The sequence below is a fragment of the Thermothelomyces heterothallicus genome (genome assembly GCF_042370625.1).
Source record: "Thermothelomyces heterothallicus CBS 202.75 unplaced genomic scaffold P884_scaffold_2, whole genome shotgun sequence".
NCBI classification, from domain to species: Eukaryota; Fungi; Ascomycota; class Sordariomycetes; order Sordariales; family Chaetomiaceae; genus Thermothelomyces; species Thermothelomyces heterothallicus.
The window spans coordinates 664,944-684,843 of record NW_027192563.1 but is presented as its reverse complement, the minus strand read 5'-3'; the positions used below and the strand labels follow the sequence as shown (position 1 = coordinate 684,843).

The following is a 19,900-nucleotide window of genomic DNA, read 5'->3' as shown; positions in this document are numbered from 1 at the left end:
CCCTCGGTGCGTGGTGCAGGCTTCGAGTCTCCTCAATCACCATCACGCTCAAGTCGACCTTTGGCAGCGATTGCACAAGCCTCGATGTGCCTCCATGTCGCAACCCTTCGGATTTTTGTTCTTCTTGTCGCTCCTTAATTCTGCCAGACAGTACTCCGTAAATTAGCTCCGTTGTAATCTGTTTCCCTTTTTTTTGTTTTTTTGTTTTTTTTACCGGTTCGACCAGCAGCACATCGTCGTCCGCCGCAACTCGCCGAAAACGCGTCGCGTACGGCTCGCTTCACCGACAACCACAACATCCTTGCCAGGGGTTACCCGTCAACATTGTTATCCCCGCTTGAGCGGAGATCGGCTTGGAAAAGCGTGGGGTTTGAGAGCATAATAGAGACTTGGTGCAGACGATACCCGGAGTCGTCTGCGCTGATCTCCTCTCGGTAAGCCTGAGCCTGCAGGCATTGCTACGCCGCCCACAAGTTTCCAGGCACCCAGCCGTGTCGAAGCTGACAATACATTCTCCTCCTCCTCTTGGGAACCAGTGAAAACGACATTCGCAAAGCTGTCGCCGAAAACCCCCCCTCGTGCATCGGCACAGGACCGACGGAGGAACTCTTGGGAACCAGATAAACCGCCGCCGGCTGCGTCTCCTGCGCTCTCCAGTGCCTCGACCGCCGACGGCGAGGCCTCTCCCGAGCTCCCGCCTCTCCCAGCGCCCAGACTGCCCGAGCGCGTCCTTGGGCTGCTGAGGACTCCGCCGGACGATCGTGCAGAGTCGGAGGACGGCAGTGCTGCAGACTACGGCGCCAATCCGTGGGGGTCGCCATATCCCCCACACCTTCGGAACCGGAGTTCGAGCAGCCCGAGCGCGAGCAGCGAGACGTCGGAAGACTCGCCGGTCCATCGGCTGGAGCTTCAGACCCCGTTCCTGCGGCCCGCCCCGCCCACACAAGACTCCCAGCCACGGGCACGACTGCCCGAGATCAGTGCGGCCGCGGCCGTCCTCGCTAACCGGGCGAGACGTATCGCGAACGGCATCACCGAGGGCTGGATCCGGCAGCACACCGCCGGGGGCGCTGTCGAGCAGGAGAGGCGGCATTGGTTCAGCGACGGAGACAGCGAGAACTCTTCACTGAACGACTCGCTCTCCGGCGAGGAAGCTGCCTGGCTAGGCGACGACAACGTCCAGACGCCCAAGGCCAAGGCACGCCGCAACGGGGACAGCGTCAGGATCGGACAGGCTTCTCGCGGCGGACTAGGGAAACAGTCTAGCAACGAGACGCTCCGGCCGTCGCACCCGAGCCGCAGAAAAGGAGCCGCGGCTGCGACAATGGCGTCCTCGGACGACCTGGCCACGCCCGATAGCGTAGCAGAATCCAACCCAACTGCCGGGCCGACCCAGAGACCTCACACCCCTACAGCCGATCACAATGCAGGGCCGAACCCAACCGCCGCCGGCGGTCCCGATCCCGGGCCCAACCCCCCGCTCACGCCGTCGAGAGCGGTCAAGCGGGCAGCAACCGCGACGCCGCCGCGTGTGAAGAAGAAGATCCCTTGGAAGGGCAAGAGCGTGATCGTGCTGCTCCCCAAGGACGATGAGCGTGGTCAGCCCGGGAAACGCCCTATTCCCCTAACAGAGGCCAACGTCATCGGCATGCTCCGAAGTTGGCAGGAGCTCGGCTACGACATTGGCGGCTTTGATCTGTACGAGCCGGACGAGGATGCAGACCCCAGGGATTTGTCACAAAGCAAGCGTGCCTGGCCAGACCCTGCAGACATACTACAGGAGCTGCAGGAGCGTGACTTCAAGGTGGTTCTTCCAGACTTGAATGGTAAGCAAGCAAACACCCTCCCCCCCCCCCCCCCCCCCCCCCCCCCGGCTTTCGGAGAGGCCTGAGATTCGGTGCTAACAGAGCGTCTGCAGCGTGGAAGAGGTATGTCGACGAGTTGAACGAGGCGAAGCTCCGCGCACTTGGGGTTTCATTTGCGGACGAAGAGCCCCCTCCGCCGTCGATTTCCCCGGCGTCTGCACTTAGCAGACAGCCGTCCATTGCGCAATACCCGCCGCTCCCATTTTCTCCGCCCATCCCGACATCGTCGGCGTCTAGTAACCAGGCGCTCGCCGGGTTCCCCTTCCCCGCCCAGCTCGTGACGTCCGCCGCTCAGAGCCCCGGTGTCCCAGCCGGAGTCTCGCCGGGACCGTTTGGAGCCAAATTCAATCCCCGCGCATCGATCTCGGGATCATCACCACATGCGTGGTCTCCACAATTGCTGCTGCAACAAGGTCATCGCGGCGGTTCGCCCTCCCTTGCTAATCTCGGGGCGGTCATGTCGCCGGCGTCGCCCTTCTCTCCCGACGGAATACCGGGTTCTCTGGGACATCAACGTCACCAGTCACTCCAGTTTTCTACCTTGCCGCATCAATTCCAGCCCCCAGTCAGGGCCTCGCCTCGTCTTCAGGAGCTCCGCGAGGTGGACGAGGAAGCAGTGGCCGACGCTCCTCCCGCGACTTCTGAGCAGCGCTTTGTCCGCCACAACGCCAGTGACAGCCTGCAAAGAGAAATTGACGAGGCGGAGTACCACTTGGAGGAACAGATGCGGTCACAGCTTGACAATGACCAAGATTACAGTCCGCACAACGACAAGGACAAGCCAGAGGCGGGTCCGAGCAGCTCGGCCCTTGGCCATGCGGGAGACCAGCTTATGCAGTTCGCACCCCAGTCTCATCGGTTTGCCAGTGACGCGGACGGCCTCGTTCTACATCATCCCCGGCCCCATAGCCGTGGACATTCGCTGTCCCAGAAGTACTTCACCGAGGACGATGCCTCCAAACAGGGAGCGTTCAGGCCCACGCTGCAGCAGATCAGTGCCCAGCCGGCCGAAGAGGACGAGATCGAGACGAATCCGAGCAACCTGGGGACGCCCGTGCGAGCATTGGAGTTCTCCAAGCTCGTACATCAGCGCGGTTTCTCCACCGCCAGCAACCCGTGGACCGAGGAGCCTAGCAACCCTCCCAAGAGCAGCCATCAACCCCACCAGAGCCATGGCAGTGTTTCCTCCTTCTCAAAGCTCAATGTGGAGGCGCCCGAGTTCAAGTTCAACCCCACGGGTACTTTCAGTCCCACTAGTGCTTTCAACCCCACGACGAGCACCTTCAACCCGGGCGCGTTCAGTTTCACAAGCAACTCGTTCCAGCCCATGGCGTTCAACGCTGGCATGAACTCGGCCACGTTGAGCCAACCCCGTTTACCGACGACTGGCTCTTCCAAGATCAACGTCAACGCTCCTGTCTTCTCGCCGGGCCAGAGCGAGTTCAGCTTCTCGACCACAGGCCCCAAGTTCCGACCAGATGCCCCGGCTTTCACTCCCCATTCATTGTCTACGTCGCTCACGAGCCCCATCACGTCGGGGCCCGAGAGTGGTAGCAACCTGGGCGGCTCCGTATTTGGCACCATTGACCTCAAGGGTGCCGACCACGCCAAGCCCGGCAAGAGGTCCAAGGCCATCCCGATTGTTGCGCCAGACCGTCGGAAATCTCCTGCAGCCAGTGGCCCGCAGTATGACGCCGACGGTCGCCCGGTTGTCGACGAGTCCCGCATCAAGAGGGCTCGGGCAAATGCCGAGAATGGCGACGATGTACCGCTTTTCGCCGAGCGCGCTAAGGAGGACACGCCCGTCCCTGTGTCGCAGCCGGATACATCCGGTCAAGAGGATGGCCTGCCGGTGGAGGAGAAATCGTTTGATGAGTCTAATCTGGGCATGTCGTCAACCATGGTCTCCGAGACGACAGATACGAAGGCCACAGTTAGCCCGTCTGAACCCTCGCCGGAACAAGCCACGGTGAAGTGGGCACCCTTCGAGTTCAACAACAAGTCGGATGCGCAAGCCTTCAACGATGCGAGGCCGTTCGATCCTGAAGCGCTCAAGCCTGCTCATAAAAAGTCGTTGTCTGCAACCGCGAAGGAGTTCGTGCCGGGTGCGGCAGTATGGGAGGCGGCCGTTGAACAGGCTGAGGAGCCTGTTGTGGACCAGAAGTCCGTTCAGCCTGTTGCCGGAGATGCAGACACGGCAGCCGAGGACGATGCCGTCGCTATCTCCGCAAAGGCGCCCGAACGCTCCGAGCAAGAGGAAGCGGCACAACCTCCCGAAGAGCAGGCCGAAGAAGGAGAAGTTGCAGATGCTACCACTGCGCCCGCGGAGCCCGGTCCGCAAACGCTCTCCTCGGAAAAGGGGCTTTCCGCTTCACGATATGCCCAGGCTTCGCCGCCTCCGCCGCCGCAGCCCAAACGAACTGGCCTGGCCGCCTCCCGCTTCGCCGCCCCTCCTCCCTCACCACCCTCGGAGGATGCGCCGGTTGCCGACCACACCGTCTCACCTCTGTCTGCTGAGGAACAGCCTGCCATGCCAAATGGCGAGCAGGCAGCAGGCGAGCCGTCCATGGCTGATATAGATGAAGTGATGCGTCTTATGAACGAGAACCCGGATATGGGCGTGAACAGGACGTACGATGATCATTCACCGTGGCATGAGCACAGCCCGTCGCCTCAGTCTCCCATTCCTCATGCCGTAGAGTCGTCACCTTCTCGCCTGCCCCCGAGCTACTCTCGCAGCGACGCTCCGAGCCCGAGCCAGGCGGATGGTCTTCAATCAGCGGCTGTGGAGCTGGAAGATGCCTCTGTTGAACCCCCTCGCAGCGGCCAGTCCGTCGAGGGCGCTATTCACCGTCTCAACGGAGGCGAGAGCCTGCCTGCTAGTGACTGGGAAGGCGTCTTCGGTGAAGAGGAGCAGAACGAGCTCGAGTCACGGGTTGGCTTCTTCGACGGCCGTGTCAACCAGCTTGTCGGTGGCTTGCTTGACGCGCGCCTCGGCCCTCTTGAGCGGACTCTGGATAGTATCAACCGGGCTCTGTCGAGGCGGACTCGATCCAGCCGTCGCGAGGGAGGCAGCATTTCTGTTGACAACCGTGACAGCGACGCCGATGATGAGGATGATGAGGTGCCCGGTCCGCCGCGGTCCCTCAGTCCACGTCGCGACCGCAAGATGGAGCAAATTCGCGCCGCTGTTCTGGACGCATTTGCTGTGCAGCGCCGGAACCAGTCAGCAGAGCTCCGGCCTTCTACCTCGCAGGCATCGGATAACTCTTTTGTCCTGAAGGCACTGGAGGAGATGAGGGAGCAGATGAAGGAGCAGCTCGGCCGCTCAGTCCAGCCTGCAATCCGCAGCGAAGAAATCAGGAGCATCCTGGAGGATGTTGTGGAGCGCCGCATTCCGCCTCCACAGCCGGCCGCGGATAAGGATGAGCAACTCAACGAGCTTCAAGCCCGCGTTGCTGAGCTAGAACAACAAGTTGTTGCCGAACGAACCAAGGCCGAGGCCGAGGCATCGGCGAGGCGGGCCGCCGAGGACCGGGCCGCCGAGGCCAATCGTGAACTGCACTCTGCTGCTACCAGGATTGAGGTCGAGATGATGAACAAGAGCGCGTTGAACCGGCGGATTGCCGACCTCGAAGAGCGACTGCAGCATGCGGAGGGCCAAGCGGAAGAGGAAGTCAAGGGCCGAAGAGCAGCGGAGGATCGCCTCTCTGAAGTCCAACGCCTGCTTCGGATATCGTCCGAGGAAGAGACGCGGCTCCGGGAGCTTGTCGACGAGAAGGACCAGAGGATCAAGTCAATCGAGGCCGTCAATAGCAAGAATGCGATGCGTCTCACCGTCTTGGAGGCAAGCCAGGCCAATGTCCACCAGGCCCAGAGCGAAGCCCAGAACCGGATCAACTCGCTTGAGGCTGACGCCCGCGAGGCGCGCAAGGAAGCTCAGCACTGGCGGTCCGAGACTGATCGCATCGTCGCCATCATCCAAAGGCGTGACAAGGATCTTGCCCAGGCCCTCGACGAGAACAAGGCTATGCACAAGCTTATCGACACCCTGGGCACCCAGCTGCAGGAAAACGAGCGCGTGCGTGACACCTGGCGTGCCAAGTTCATCGCGATGCAAGACGAAATGGCCCAGGCGACCAAAGCCATCACCGAGGAAAATGCTCGGCGGATCAAGAAGGAGCAGGCGCTGCTCGCCAAGCAAGAGGTTCTCGAGGCCAGACTGCAGGCTGAGGCCAGGACCCGAGAGCGTATCGAGACGGAGCTCGAGAGGCTGGAGATGGGTGAGCGCCAAGGCATGAGGGCTGTCGCCGAGTGTAAGAGGCTGGAGGGCCTTCTGGCCGAGTTGCGCGCCGAGAACCACAAGCTCCACCAGAGCGCTCTCCGCTACCAGGCCGAGTTCCGAGAGGCCAGAGAATCGGGCGCGCGCGAGGTCCAACGTACGCGCGAGGCAATGCAGGCCGAAGTGGAGAACGCGAATCACCAGGTCAACGTCGCTCGCGAGGAGCTCGAGGCCCAGGTGTCGCGGCTCCGGGCCGAGCTCGACCAAGTCAGGTTGGATGCGGACACGGCCAAGGCCCGCCACGATATGCTCCTCGAGGAAGCACAGAATTCGAAGCAGGCCGAGATAGAGGAGCTGGTGCGGAAGCACCAGAATGAGGTCGAGGACTTGCAGGCGCGCTACGAGCGTCAGCTCAGCAACACGACGGAGGATGCCCAGAGGGCCGAGCAGAATCTCCTGGAACGTCTCAGCATCTCGACGTCCAAGTCGGAGTACCTGCAGGACAAGGTGGCGCACCTGGAGGAGAAGCTGGAGATTGCCAGGGAGGCCGCCCGGGCGGCCGCTCAGGCCGCGAAGTCTGCTTCCGGCTCCGGAACTGCAGCCGCTCAACCCGAGCCCGCCGCCTCATCGCGTCAGCTTGAACTGCCAGAAAAGATATCGCCGCAAGCCCTGCGCGAATCCATCATGGTATTGCAGGAGCAGCTGCAGGAACGGGAGCAGAGGATCGAGGAGCTGGAGACCAAGCTCTCCAAGACTGACCCGGAGGCCGAGGTCAAGATTTCGAAGCGCGACGACGAGATCATCTGGCTTCGCGAACTTCTCGCCGTGCGCCACTCGGATCTTCAAGACATCATCACTGCTCTAAGCCGTGATGACTACGACAAGAACGCCGTCAAGGACGCTGCCATCCGTCTCAAGGCGAACCTGCAGATGGAGGAGCAGGAGCGCGAGAGGGCGATGAACGGGGGCTCGGCCATCAATCTGCCTAATATCGCGGCCACGATCCAGGCCGCAACCCCTCGAGTTGCCCAGGCGGTCGGCCCTCTCGCCGCAGCATGGGGCAACTGGCGGAAGGCGCGGGAGCTCGGCAGCGTCCTGTCGTCTCCCGCCCCGGCCAACGGAAAGGCGTCGACGCCCTCGCGGGCTAGCTCTGCCTCGAGTGGTCTCTTCGGTGGACTCATGACACCTCCGGCATCTCGCATGCGCACAACACCCCCGAACCAAGCCAAGCAGCCGACCGCGTTCTCCAGCACGGGACGCCGGTTCACGGCGCAAGACCTCGCCAACAGGCCGAAGCCGCCGCGTTCCTCAGCCTCCCCTTCGCTCGCAGACGACGCGAAGGGTAAAGCGCCCGCGGCAGCCGCGCAAGAGACGCCTCAGCGGCGCCCGCTCGCCGAGCCTGTCACGCCGCCCATGATGAGCTCTAAGACGTATGATGATGATGCCCAGGCCGAGGACTTTGATGATGCCGGGTTCTTCGAGGACTAAAATAACGAAGAAAGAAGGGGGGTGGGAAGGGGAAGGACCTGACCTCTCACCACCTTCTGAATAACCAATCTAAACCCTTTTCCTTTGTCGATTTTTCCTTGCTGTCAGAGAAAGATCATGGAGGAAGCGCATTGTAGAGCAGCATGTGGCAGCGCAATTACGGCAGTGGTGACAGCGATGCTTTCTGAGATACATCAGCCTATTGTTTTGTTTTATTCTTTTTTTGTTCCTTTTTTTCTCTCTTCTTTTTTAGCCCCCAAGCCTTTCTTTTCCTCTTGCAATAATTCTTCTTCTACCTCATTTGCACACGCAGCGCTCGGAACTGGAGGCTGGACTAGAATGATACCCCCCCCCACCGAACCGTTTGATCATAACAATTGGTATTGGTGTCTTGTTACTGAACATTGGTTCAGGACGCTTAGGTGGTGTTTCCTTACATATAGTAATCCTTCTGTTGTGGTAGATAATACACACACACCCACCTCCTTCTTGACTCGGTGACGGCTGATGTGTGATTCGTGTTTTTTTTTTCTCCCTTTCGGGATATTGGGCCTGATCAGGTTGGTTGTTGAGCTCCTATCGGGACAGAGAGCATGCTACACATTGAAGGAGGGCGAGTACGTATCTAATACGACTGCATTGGCGAGGCGGCCCTGTCTTGCGAGTGTATGCCCATTGCCTCTCGACCACTGGTAGAGTCCTTTGGGAACTCACAGCTGTCAGGAGGCGGTCGGCTGGTGAGCGGTATAGGTTGGGTTGTAGTGTAACTATATCGAGGCAACTGATAGTTATTGATGAGTTGGGCCAACGGAGTTGTGGTGGTTGCCAGGTGGGCTATCAGATATCTTGCGCAACACTGACTGACTGATGGTTAAGTTGCTTCTTAGAGAAGATTGACAACCGGACTTTGCTGTCGAGATCTCCATCAGCCAACTTGGGGACTGCAAATCCCCACGTCTCGTGCACCGAAGTGAAGTGGACTCCATCGTACCGTTGGTGGAGACCCGTTAATATCAAGCAAGACCCAGGGCTGACAGGACTGGGGAGAGAGTTTGGTTCTTCGGTTCATTGCTTGGTGCCCACGCCCGTCCAAGCATGATGATGTCGCTCGGGAAGAGACGCCTTCGTGTTCAAGGGCGTGGCCAACGCTGGAATATCCACGCTCGTGATGTGATAGTCCGACGCTCGGAGGAGCTCTTGAGCTCCTTGGTTTGTCTGTCTACGTCTACGAAATCGGGATCGGCTCCTGACGCTGCGGAGATAGAACAGACCAGCCATTAGCGTGATGAACATTCGAAAAAGTGAGCGAACGCGTCGGCGGTTTCAGCCTTCACGGCGCTGCCTTTCGGTTCCCCAACACATTCGCGCTAGTTACTCACTAGTCACCTCAACGACAGTGCTGTTTTTTTTTTTTTAGTCTACGTACGTATGTATGTGCGTACGAATTAGTGTAAGGGATACACCAAGGAGACCAGCGGTGTTGAATGGCCGGGGGACTCTTGTCTGAGACGGAGGAAAAAAAGCAAGCATCGGCGTGTCCCCCCCCAGGGATCGCCTCCGAGAGGGCCATTCCTGAACATTCCTGAACAAGCCGAATTCGTCAGCTGCTGGTTGGCATACGATTGGCTCGCTCCAGCTAAAGGGGGCGGGGGGGGGGACACAGCACGATGCGTGTCTCTCATGAGGTAGCTACCCGACAGCAGGTTGGTCCGAGTGCACTGCGAATAGTTATCACGTCTCTCGTTTGTAATCAAGTGGCAGTCAGTCAGTCAGTCAGTTTGCGCGGCCAGAGGGAGGACAAGAATGCACATCACCATCACCGCCCCAGCGGAGCTCATTCCACTTGTCAGATCTGATCAGGTCATGTCACCTGCCAGAGCTGGGGGTTATGCATGTACTGTATGTAATCCGTACAGTCCGCCGCAGTAAATACCCCCTTATCGGTTCTCTGTATGCGCCGTCTTCTGCCATATTCGATTGAACCATGGCAACCCTTCTCTGAATATATCGGGAAGTATGTGGGTGCGTATGTATGAATGCGTTGGTACATAGTTAGTACCTTACACACGTTGGCTACGGCGCAAGATTGAGCCAGGGTACTCGCTGGTGGCTTCGCCTCGTTCTGGGCTCTCCCATCCGGGCCCTCAATGAGTCTCAGCCTTCCCTAGTAGGATGTTGCAGGCCTCGAACGAGAGAAAGAAGATGAAGGGGAAATTTTTCTGAACACACATAAAAGGAAAAGGAGAAAAAAAAGGGAAGCAAAGAAGGAAGGAAGGAAAGGAAGAGGTGCTTTCTGGACTGCAGCTGCATGTTAACAATGTGTGGAGAGCTGTCCAGTTTTGGCAGGTGCCGATAGCAAGGTAGGAGGTGGCTTTCTGGTTGCCGCTTGCCGGGAATGGCTTCAAACCCGCCCGTCTGGTAGCGACGCCATATCCGTCCGGCTATGTCGACGCCATGACAACGAGCGGCCCTCAGGGTACATACATACACGTGCGGCCGGGTTAGCCTTGTGTGCTATGAATACTGGGCTTGTCAATATCGCCGGCCGGCCGCCTGTGTCACCCAGATGCACAAGAATAATCGAAAAATGCCAGCTTGGATTTGTCAAATTAGCAGATAGTCAGGATACTACTGTGTAAGCTACCTCGAAGGGTCTGCCCATCATCGCCCGGTCCCTTCGCGCCGTAACCGAGTGCTGATGGGGATCCGTGCCCAGAACACCCCCGACGACATGCAGGATAAATATTGATTGGAGCATTTGGCTCTTTCTGGTCGCGAACACTGGTTCTCCCCAGGTTCGTGTTTGCGCGCCGAAAAAAAAAGGCCTCGCTAGGTTATAACTATGGTGGACACGAGCAAAGCCGCCCACCATAACCACATCACTGTTTATTATTACTTGGCTCTTCTACATAGTAGAGTCTCGAAGTGCTGTTTGGTTTGCTGCTCCATGATGATCCCTTCTTTTACAATAACTAGTTACTGTCTCAGAGGTTAATCTGGTACTGTGTGGGCCTACACAAGCCAAGTCCGCGACAGCATGGAACTCGCCCCGCAACCGACCTACCCAACTTTCTGTACACTAGTGCGATGCACACCTGACCTATTACTGCCTTGCTTGCACGAACAACGAACCGTGCATCGTGACCCCCAGAGACTTCTTTTGCCTTCAATTTCATTATTTTTCTTCTCTCTCTCTTTTTTCTTATGTTGCAACGATGGATACGTAAAGGGAGGCTCCGCAAAACGGAGTAAAGCGGTAAGTTTCGAGAAGGACGCGCTCCAGGGCTGACAGAAATGATACGAGTCTTGGTACACTACAGATTACAGTACGGATTACATAGTACATGGGAATCATCACACTTCGCCCCGGGGAGTTGCAGCAGCCTTTCCCGAGCCGGGTCGGCCCCCCCTCCCCCCCCCTTTCCAAAGTGATCAACGTCCGAGTCACTACCAAGTTATGGATCACTGCAGGACGCAACACGCATGCCCAAGGGTCTGGAACCAATGCAGTTAGTGTGTCACTATTTTTGACACCCGAGTCCCTGATCGTCAGCGGCGAGATTGTTGCTCCTGAAGAGAACCGAAGAGCGCGGAAGACGCCACTTCACAACCCAAGATCTGTTAACGGATCTTAGCGCCAGTACGGAGCAATGGCCGTTAACCTTGTTTGACGCCACACAGCTTCATGTCCAGAGCCGAGCGTCCGATGGTGGAGATACACGATGCTAAATCACTACTAACTAGCTTGAGCAGCAGATACAACGTCGTCGACGAGGGAGCCGCTGTAAGAATCGGTCAGTCGATATCGACTAACTAGCTCGTCACCGTTCCTCTGTACCGTACCGACAGAGAAACAAAAGAGGAAAGGGGAAACCGGGGGCCTGAAAAAACCGAAGACGGCTACGGATGATTGCAAGAAGCACGGAGTGATTACGGATTCCACAAGGATCATTTCCCCAGAGGATTTGCGCCAAGGATTCAAGTTACCGAAAGCTGCGATTCCGGTGAGGTTAGGTCGCATAGCACAAGCGACAAGCGAGCAACGTGAGCGTATCGGGCTGTACGGCGCGAAGGTGACAGGTCCCATTCCTTGCCGCTCGCGATGGTGCTTAGGTCGATCACACGAACAAACAAGCCAGACAAGGGTAAGAGTGCTTAGTTACTGCGTAGAGTAAGAAGCCAGAAGTCCTTGCAGGGCATATACGTAGAGTAGCTACATGCCTGAGGCGAACATACTGTATAGGTATTCAAGCATCTAGCCCAGTGTACGGATTAGTGGAAAGCGTTCTCCGCACCCGAGTTAACTAGTGTATTGTCAGGTACATATACATACAGCACCTGCGCAGATAATGAGAAGCTTCTTAACAACCAAAACATACCTTATACGCTCTTCCGTACATAACCCCTCTTTGTATTGCGGTTGGTTTGCTCGCTTGCTCCTCCCCTCGCCAAAAATTCCCGGATGGAGAAAGGAGTTGTCTGGCTGTTGTTCTCATGTTCGGCAACGGATGCTGATTCCGCGCATTGCCTCTCTTTGTCATGTCGCGGTTCCGGATCTCTCCTCCCTCCCTCCGTTCTCCCTTCTCCGATCCACAGTACAGCTCCAGCCTGTCTTGCCTGCTCCCTTGTACTTCTCTCGCGGACAACGGAACGCTGCAACTGTGCAGTTTTCTGTGCTTCTTCGCAGATGCTTATTCTGCACATCGACTCCGCTCTGTGGGAGCCGGCGACAAGGCACAATGCAATGCAGGCGACGGCAAGATGGACTAACCCACTAACTAGCGGCACCCAGGCGTCGACCGCCGCGCGGGAGCCCCACTCGTGACCAAGCAAGCCCTTGCCTATCACCTCCAATCGAGCACCCCTGCAATCACACCACCCTGGACACCCCCTGGACAACCAGCTGAACACACGACATGCGGGCCCCCCTGAGGAAAAAGAACCCAGGCGCTGCACATCGATCGGATCGAGCTTTACCACCCCAAAGAGGCAGAGAGAAGCTGGAGTCGTACCCCGTAGCCCCTACTCGGTACACAACAACACATCATTCCGTCCATACGGACACATATTGATCGGTGTATGCTATGCTTGTCTAGCGGGTACAAACAAGGAGCGAAGACATCAGTTGTGCCTAGACTTTTTTTTTCCCTTATGATAACGTTACTTAAATGTTCTTTGCCTTATATGATATGATGGACTATCCGAAAACTACCGTACCTAGACCAGGACCAGTTGTGGCCCGTACAGGGGGGAGCAAGGGAAGGGAGAGGAAAGGGTATTTATTACACAGTCTAGCTACTAAAAAAAAAGTAAGCAGCATGCGCCGCACGCGGACAATTTGCAAATGCCAGCGCCACGGGAAAGCTGCCAATTGTCAATGCGCGTACTCCGTAGACGGGACGGGAACCTTTCTACGTGGCCCGTGCTTTGTGCTGGAACGCAACACCTCGTCGCTCGCCTTGCCTCGACAAGAGCAAAAAAAAAAAAAAAAAAAAAACATATAGAGGAGATGCCTGCAGTGCGGGAGGACCTGGTAGTTACGTGTAGGTGGTATTTGTACATTAGGATTGTTATGCATATATGCACGTAACTACATGCTACATTTATACACGCGTAAAAAACCAAGGGACTAGTGAGCGCGGAGAGTTGCCGTGTTGATCCCTATCCCGGCTGACAAAGTGTCTCAGGGACAGTCAAACTCTAGGCCCGGCAAGCTCCAGCCGTACGCTTGCCTACTTGTATGGATCTGTGTATTCCGTACCTACCTATCTATATATGCACATATATAGTTACTGTCCATACATTCACGACACCACTCTTACCCTCTATGTACACCACACAGTGCATCCTACACTTGACGAACGCGTCTTTTGTCAAAGTGGGCTGCCAAGCAAGTGAAGATGATGAGGCTTGGCCAGGGAGTAGTTACTTGATCCTACTGTCAGCACACTTCTATTGTGGATCCCGCTTTCAGGTTTAAGCGAATATGGAACACAGAGCTGCTCATTATATCTCAGCTCTCGAGAATCCGCGATCAATGCCGTGTAAGTCGTGCACCAAAGAAGAATTGCTAACTTCCGACTACACGAGAAAACGAACACCTCTGTTTGGAAGGAATTACCTACTCTGTAGTCCCCCCAACCACCAGCATCCAAGACTCCGAGGTGAGGACTTCTCCAGGGTGGGCAATAACTATTGTTGAGGGAAGGGGTGCTTAGTGTAATCTGAGTTTGGACCGGTGTGGATCTGATCCCTGCTGCACATCATGCTTTTTCGACGCGCTCGATGAGGCCGCTAGTTATCCTCCAGTTGAGCAGCAATCCTTCTGCGCTCTGACAGCAATCCATGAGTGTACATACATACAGATCACATTACAATACACTACATCCCGGAGGAGATGCCTCCAAGCACTTTCATCCCGCGTTCGTCTTTGGCACGGAAACGGTAAACGCAAAATTGACCGACTTCCCGGATCCCGGGCACGTTTTCTTAGATAAACCCTCGTGTCGATGGAATGGCAAACCCTCCATTGTCCACGGCCCGCGGACTGTACTGTACATCCATCCCCCGGAACAGCGGGATGCTTTGGAACCTCTGGGGGCCCTGCGGGTTAGAGGCGCGAGCGCTTCTTGAGCTTTTGGGGGCCCCCTTCTCCTCCCTTCTCTCTACCCCCTCTTCACCCGCGCTAGCTCTGATTCAAGCCAAGAGTGCATGGGCTACTCGTGAAGACATCCTGTTATACAAGCTTGCCTGCGTGCATACTTTAGTAATGTATATACATACAAGTATGCTACTGCTGTTTACGGTGTAGTGTCCTAATGGTGGTGCCGTAAACTGGCACTTTTTGCTTTCACAGAAACCTACGCAGACCCAAGAACTCCCCCGTTCCGATTCCATCCAGCTCCCGCTTTGCCCACTTGGGAGTGTCCTTCCCCCACGGCAGGGAAAGAGGGGCGTCGTTTCCTCAAGACTTAGCTCAGGCTATGCCTGATCTGGATGCCTTTGCTGGGCTGGACTCTGTGCTCGTCGTCCAAGGGCCTGCTCAGTGGTTAGATAACTACACCCCCCTCCCTCGCTCCGCTCACAAAGAAAAGAATTCTCCCCCCGGGGGGCTGCCGCATCCTCCCTTTCTGGAAACCAAGTTCTCGGTATTTTCTCTTGAAATTGTGCGCAAGAATCCTCGCGCTAGCACAGAGGCAAGGTTATCTTGGCGGACGCTGGATGAGAGAGGCCCGTCACTCCCGCTCAGTCAGGACGCCAGAAGTGAGGAAAAATCTCCACTTCAAACCATCCCCGGTTTGAGGATCTGAGAATGCCCAAACCTGGATAAGTGCTAATTTTGTGTGAGGGAAACGACTTTCCAGCAAGAAGAAGGCTTGGGTGGTCCCTTCCGACGATTGCCCATCTACTAGCCAACCTGAACTCGAACCCGATTTGCAGTAGTGTAGAAATAAAAAAAAAAAAGCGGGAAAGGAAACAAAAAAGACTCAACCGGGGGCACGAGTAGCCCTTGTCGAACGGAGTACTCCTTCTCGCCACTGACCAGGCAGCGTAGTGGGCAGGTAGAGATGTATCGCAGCTTCCACTCACACACAGCTGGCACAGTGCCGGAGTAAGTTCAAGGCGTCGCCCATTTGCTGCGCTCTTCCGCTCCTGCCTTCCTCTCCGCACATGTCCCAGTGGCAATTGCCAATGTTACCAACACGCACCGGCGGCTCCTGAGACCCTAATTTCCAACCAGACGGCAAAAAGAAACGGGGTGGCTCGCTCGTCTCGCAGCCTCCTAAGAGCCTTTCTCTCAGCCCTCCCGCGCTAGGGTCCAGGTGGGCTCTAGTGTAGGTCTGTACTGGGATCTGCTCCCAAGACCAAGCCTTCCCTTGCCCGGTCCCGAACTTACCCTACCCCCCCCCCCCCCCCTTGCTGAGGGACAAAGCGACAAGACACGAGGCACGAGGGGCGCAACCCCAGGAGACCCAAGTACCGACACCCCAGTTCGACCGGAAGAGGTCTCAACCCGAAAATCAGAGACAAGGAACGAGGAGCCATCAGCGGCCTACACTAGTTAGTGTAGTTAACTAGTTAACTGGTTATTCCTCTCACACCCCCCGGTGCCCCCAAACACTCAGTGCCGACAGGTCCCCGAACCTGACAGCTCCCAGCCAGCATCCAATAATTGGGGGCGTCATATTTCGGACAGTGATCGACACTCCACATCTTGTTCGCCAACGAGCCCAAACATCCCGTATGTACAACACATGTCCGTTCAGAGCGTGGGCTTCTCAAAACCTTAAAAGTTGTGCGGCCCCTCCTCCCTTGGATGGCGGCTCACCCGACGTTGTGGCTTCAGCCAGCTTGAGCCTCGACTGCACTGCTCCCACCTGCTCTCTCAACAGCGGGCTTGACCTCCAGCCCAACCAAGCCCACAACGGTTGGTTAGGCGTTGAGAGGGCGCTGTATGTTCGGAGGCTCTTGACAGATCACCCGGACCCGAGATTCCTCCAAGCTCTCTTCAAGATAGCTACGGCAATACCAACAGCCCCTCCAGCTTCTTCGGCTCTACAGTCCCCCCAGAGGACGCCCACCGGCGGGGTTTGGAACGACCCTGATCGATCAGAGGGCTTCGAGTTTCCCCCTTCCCGCCCTGCCGATCCATCATCCGCCGATCTTGCCGCTCAAAGCCGTACTGTTGTCAGCTGAAGCACGATTATGGGAGCCTCGACCGTTGCCTCCCAGCGGCCGCTCCCACTTCCGGAGACTCAAAGTACGCGACCTCTTCCACAACCATGGCCACCATCCCAGACAACAGTCGTTTAGGAGCCCCCTCAGGGTCTCCTTCGACGAACACTGATTCCCGGGGGACATTCGTAACTCCTCCCTCTATCCCTGCCCCCTCGCTCTACAATGCCAACGCCCCAGAGACCTCATCAACCCCTTCAAGCCGCAGTGTTCTGACCCTTTCAGGAGTAGTGTCTGACGGTTTTCCTCCGCCGGGCGCTCACGCGAGCAGCCCGCACACGTCCCAAGCGGGAGGACCGCTCTATTACTCGGGCCACATGACGGACTCTTGGCCAACCCCGGGGTTGTCACAGTCCTCCGCGTACACGTACGGGAGTTCCGGATCCGGATCCTCTGGCTCCGGTCCGCTCGCTCAACCCCCGTACAGCCGAACGCCGGCGTCGTACGGTTCAGCACCGTCGCCCTCCCACCACCACTTTCCCGGCCGCGCCACCTCGTCGGCCCAGAGCCCAGAGAGTTTACCAGCACCGCAATCATACCAAGATCAGCAAGCTTTCTCCGGCCCGATAGGGGTCGGAGGAAGGGGGAATGGCGGCGGAAACCTCGGTTCGCCGCTCAGCCCGCAAGGGGGAAATCAACCAGGGCTTGCACAGCCCATCCTCGGAAATCCGGCGCCGAATACCACTCGTCGAGCAGGGCCGGGACCAAACGCAGGAGGAGGGCCAGTCGCAACGCAAGATGGGAGCTCTTACCGTCCAGCGCCGACACCGAGCGGCTACTACCCACACACTTCGTACTCCCCGCCAGGAACGCAACCATCACCTACTACAAGCGCTTCCTCCGCGACTGCTCCCGGCTTGATCTCCCGTGGGCCTTCCTCGGTTCCTGCAATGACCCCACCGTTGCAATATTCCAGCGGCCGTGCAAACTCGGTCCCGTCAGTGCCATCGTATTCATATAACGCCGGTCCGGTTCTCAGCAACATGCATCACCCCGGTGCGCCTTTGGCGATGGTCGGCAGCATGTCGGGGCTTTCCAGCTACAGCAGCCATCATCCGGGCTTGTCTCCTCACCATCCTCAACCCCTCTACGTTCACCATCCGGGAGGTCCACCGCCACAGTCAGAGCGGCCCTTTAAATGCAACGAATGCCAGCAGGCTTTCAACAGAAATCATGACCTGAAGAGGCATCAGCGGATACACCTGGCCGTCAAGCCGTTTGGATGTGGCGATTGTGAGAAGAGGTTCTCGAGGAAAGACGCACTCAAGGTAAGTCCGAGAGTAACCTCAAAACCACTTTCTAACTTAACACTTGCTGATGTCCATCCAGCGTCACAGGCTTGTCAAGGGATGTGGTGGCACATCACCACCGAGTGCGGCCGGCGGTGCTACGGGCGGTGGTAACGAAAGGACCTTAGAGGACCGTGGTCCTCTGGCGAGCGGTGACAATAATTGTGGTCCAGGATCAGTAAAGAAGGAACCATGAGTGAGGGTACCCGGCCGGGTCAAAGACGCGGCTAGCTTTAGATTCGCTAGCCGCGGCGCACCCTGAGAGGCGATACAAACGAACTCTGGTCTCTACAACTTTTGGCCTCAAGAATAAGCGGCCGACATATCCGGTTCTTTTTACGGCGTTGAGGGAAAATTGGGCAACCTTGGGTTTTGGGAAAGAAAGTGGGAGGACGGACCCCGGGACATGGGAGTCTCTAGGTGTCTTTGCAATCGAACCTGAGATTTTTTTTTTTTTTCTTTTTGGGTTGGGGGGGGGGGGGAACAAGTCGAAAGGAAGAGGAATCGTAGATCGAGTGTTTGGTTGGGATTGGACAACACGGTCAGATCATACTGAAGATGTGAGCGAGAAATTGGCAGTATCATCACTGGGCTTGGGTGTTGTTTTGTCGTCTGTTTCCCACTCTCAAGGTGTGTTGAATGTCTTTTGGCCTGGTCATGTTGATACCACTCTGTTCTTGTTAGTTGTTTAGCTCGTGTCATCTTCTCTGCTAGCCCGGCATGTCGCGCCATCCCTCTTGTTGACTTGTTGGTTCATTTCGCAATTGGATAATGTTTTAGATCGCGGGATACTTCAGATGGACAATCAGTTGTATGCGCCCGTTGGCAGTACATCCACGAGCAGAGCAAGCAACCCCGTACGGTGAACTAGTGGCTTTTTCGAAGATTGGAGGTACTCTACGTCGAGAGAAGTCCGCAAAACAAAGAGCGGGCTGATACACTGAACAACATCAAACGCACCTTCGCGTCTCTCTGATGGCTCGCTCTTGCGCAAGATTTAGTGCACCCATGCATCATGTACAACATTTCCCCCCCCTCCCCCCCCTTCTCTTTTCTCCCCCAACCCAACCAAACTATCCATTTACGCACCAGGGTTCTGGGACACAGAAACGATCGGCTGGTCGGGCAACCACGGCAGGGAGACAGACAGCTGGAACGGGCGAGCCATGAACACCCCCGTCCTCCAGACCAAGGGGAAAGCCGAACTTGAGGGAGGGGAGGGGGGAGAAGGGGGCCCGGTACCGGACACCGCGCGCGCACTGCATACGAGAATCAGTCTCCTCTCCGAAAAGGAAAGGTGGTCTGTGATCCGTACTGTCCTCTAACTACTGTACTGAAACCCCCAAGGCTGAGCTTCCCCCCTCCTCTCCTCTGCCTGCCTCCCTCTCTCTCTCTCTCTTGCAGACGGATCCTCCCTTTGCAGATCAAGGCCGGGAAAGGGAGCGGGGGTGTGGGCAAAGGGTCTGTCTGACCCGTAGTGTATGATGCAGGCCCCCGGGAAAACAAAAGGGGGGTGGGGGTGATGGGTGGTTTGTCTCTCTCCTCGAACGAGGTGGGCGCCAGCAGCGCATGGCACGGCGTTCCCTCCGTGGGCCTGGCACGACGACTTGCAGCTCGGCCTGCCCGGATCGGGAAACGAGGCGTTAGTTTGCTCTGTGGCTTGCTTCCCATGCGGCCTCCTTTCCCTGAGAGGAAGACTGGTGAAATTAATTTTTATTTATTTATTTATTTATTTATTTTGGTTATGGGCGCGCAGAGGTTGTCTCTGGTGAGGAGAGCCGCCACACACCGCGTTCTGCTGGTGCCTGAGCCATGCACATACATATAAGCACACTAGAAGAAGCCTGGGGAGGGATGGGTGGATGAGGTACATGCATACGTACATACACACCACGTAGACTGTAGGCGGTGTATTCCGTAGTTACGGTACTGGGGGCAGACGCACGCGCAGGAAACCCGAGTCGTGTGTGAAACATTCCTGTATGTGGGCTATGCCGGCCACTACACTACCTGCCAGCCAGCCACATGGGGAGCCTTCTGCAGTGAGAACGGCTAGGCGTAGATCCGGAGAGCGCAGTCCCTGAAACTATTCACAGCTCAAGGCACACCGACCTTTCTTTTTGACCAGGCCGCTAGAAATTGTGGGCTTTCACGGCACGCTTTTTCGATGCAGGATGCAGGGTGAGAAGAGATGTGCGCCGCAGATCTAGGCTCGAAGATTCTTACTCGAGCACACCAAT

General features: G+C 56.9%; 3 protein-coding genes across 3 annotated transcripts; 2 read left to right on the top strand and 1 right to left on the bottom strand.

The window, feature by feature from the left end:
* Positions 1 to 1,324: 1,324 nt before the first annotated feature.
* Positions 1,325 to 7,635, top strand: P884DRAFT_191769 (uncharacterized protein; the record flags this gene model as incomplete). Its single annotated transcript, XM_069437613.1, has 2 exons — positions 1,325 to 1,826; positions 1,919 to 7,635. 2 exons carry the CDS (start codon positions 1,325 to 1,327, stop codon positions 7,633 to 7,635), a joined length of 6,219 nt encoding a protein of 2,072 aa, XP_069301044.1.
* A 449-nt stretch (positions 7,636 to 8,084) lies between these two features.
* On the bottom strand, positions 8,085 to 9,016 carry P884DRAFT_254700 (uncharacterized protein). The gene has a single exon (XM_069440915.1). It carries the CDS (start codon positions 8,926 to 8,928, stop codon positions 8,701 to 8,703), a length of 228 nt encoding a protein of 75 aa, XP_069301043.1. The 5' UTR covers positions 8,929 to 9,016; the 3' UTR covers positions 8,085 to 8,700.
* Positions 9,017 to 16,418: 7,402 nt separating this feature from the next.
* Positions 16,419 to 17,856, top strand: P884DRAFT_191662 (zinc finger C2H2-like protein; the record flags this gene model as incomplete). Its single annotated transcript, XM_069437601.1, has 2 exons — positions 16,419 to 17,639; positions 17,701 to 17,856. The coding sequence occupies 2 exons, from the start codon at positions 16,419 to 16,421 to the stop codon at positions 17,854 to 17,856; spliced, it is 1,377 nt and encodes a 458-aa protein (XP_069301042.1).
* Between the last annotated feature and the right edge of the window lie 2,044 nt (positions 17,857 to 19,900).

Bases quoted from the DNA above. Each gene is read 5' to 3' on its own strand.
- P884DRAFT_254700 (XM_069440915.1), bottom strand. From the start codon at position 8,928: ATGTTCATCACGCTAATGGCTGGTCTGTTCTATCTCCGCAGCGTCAGG.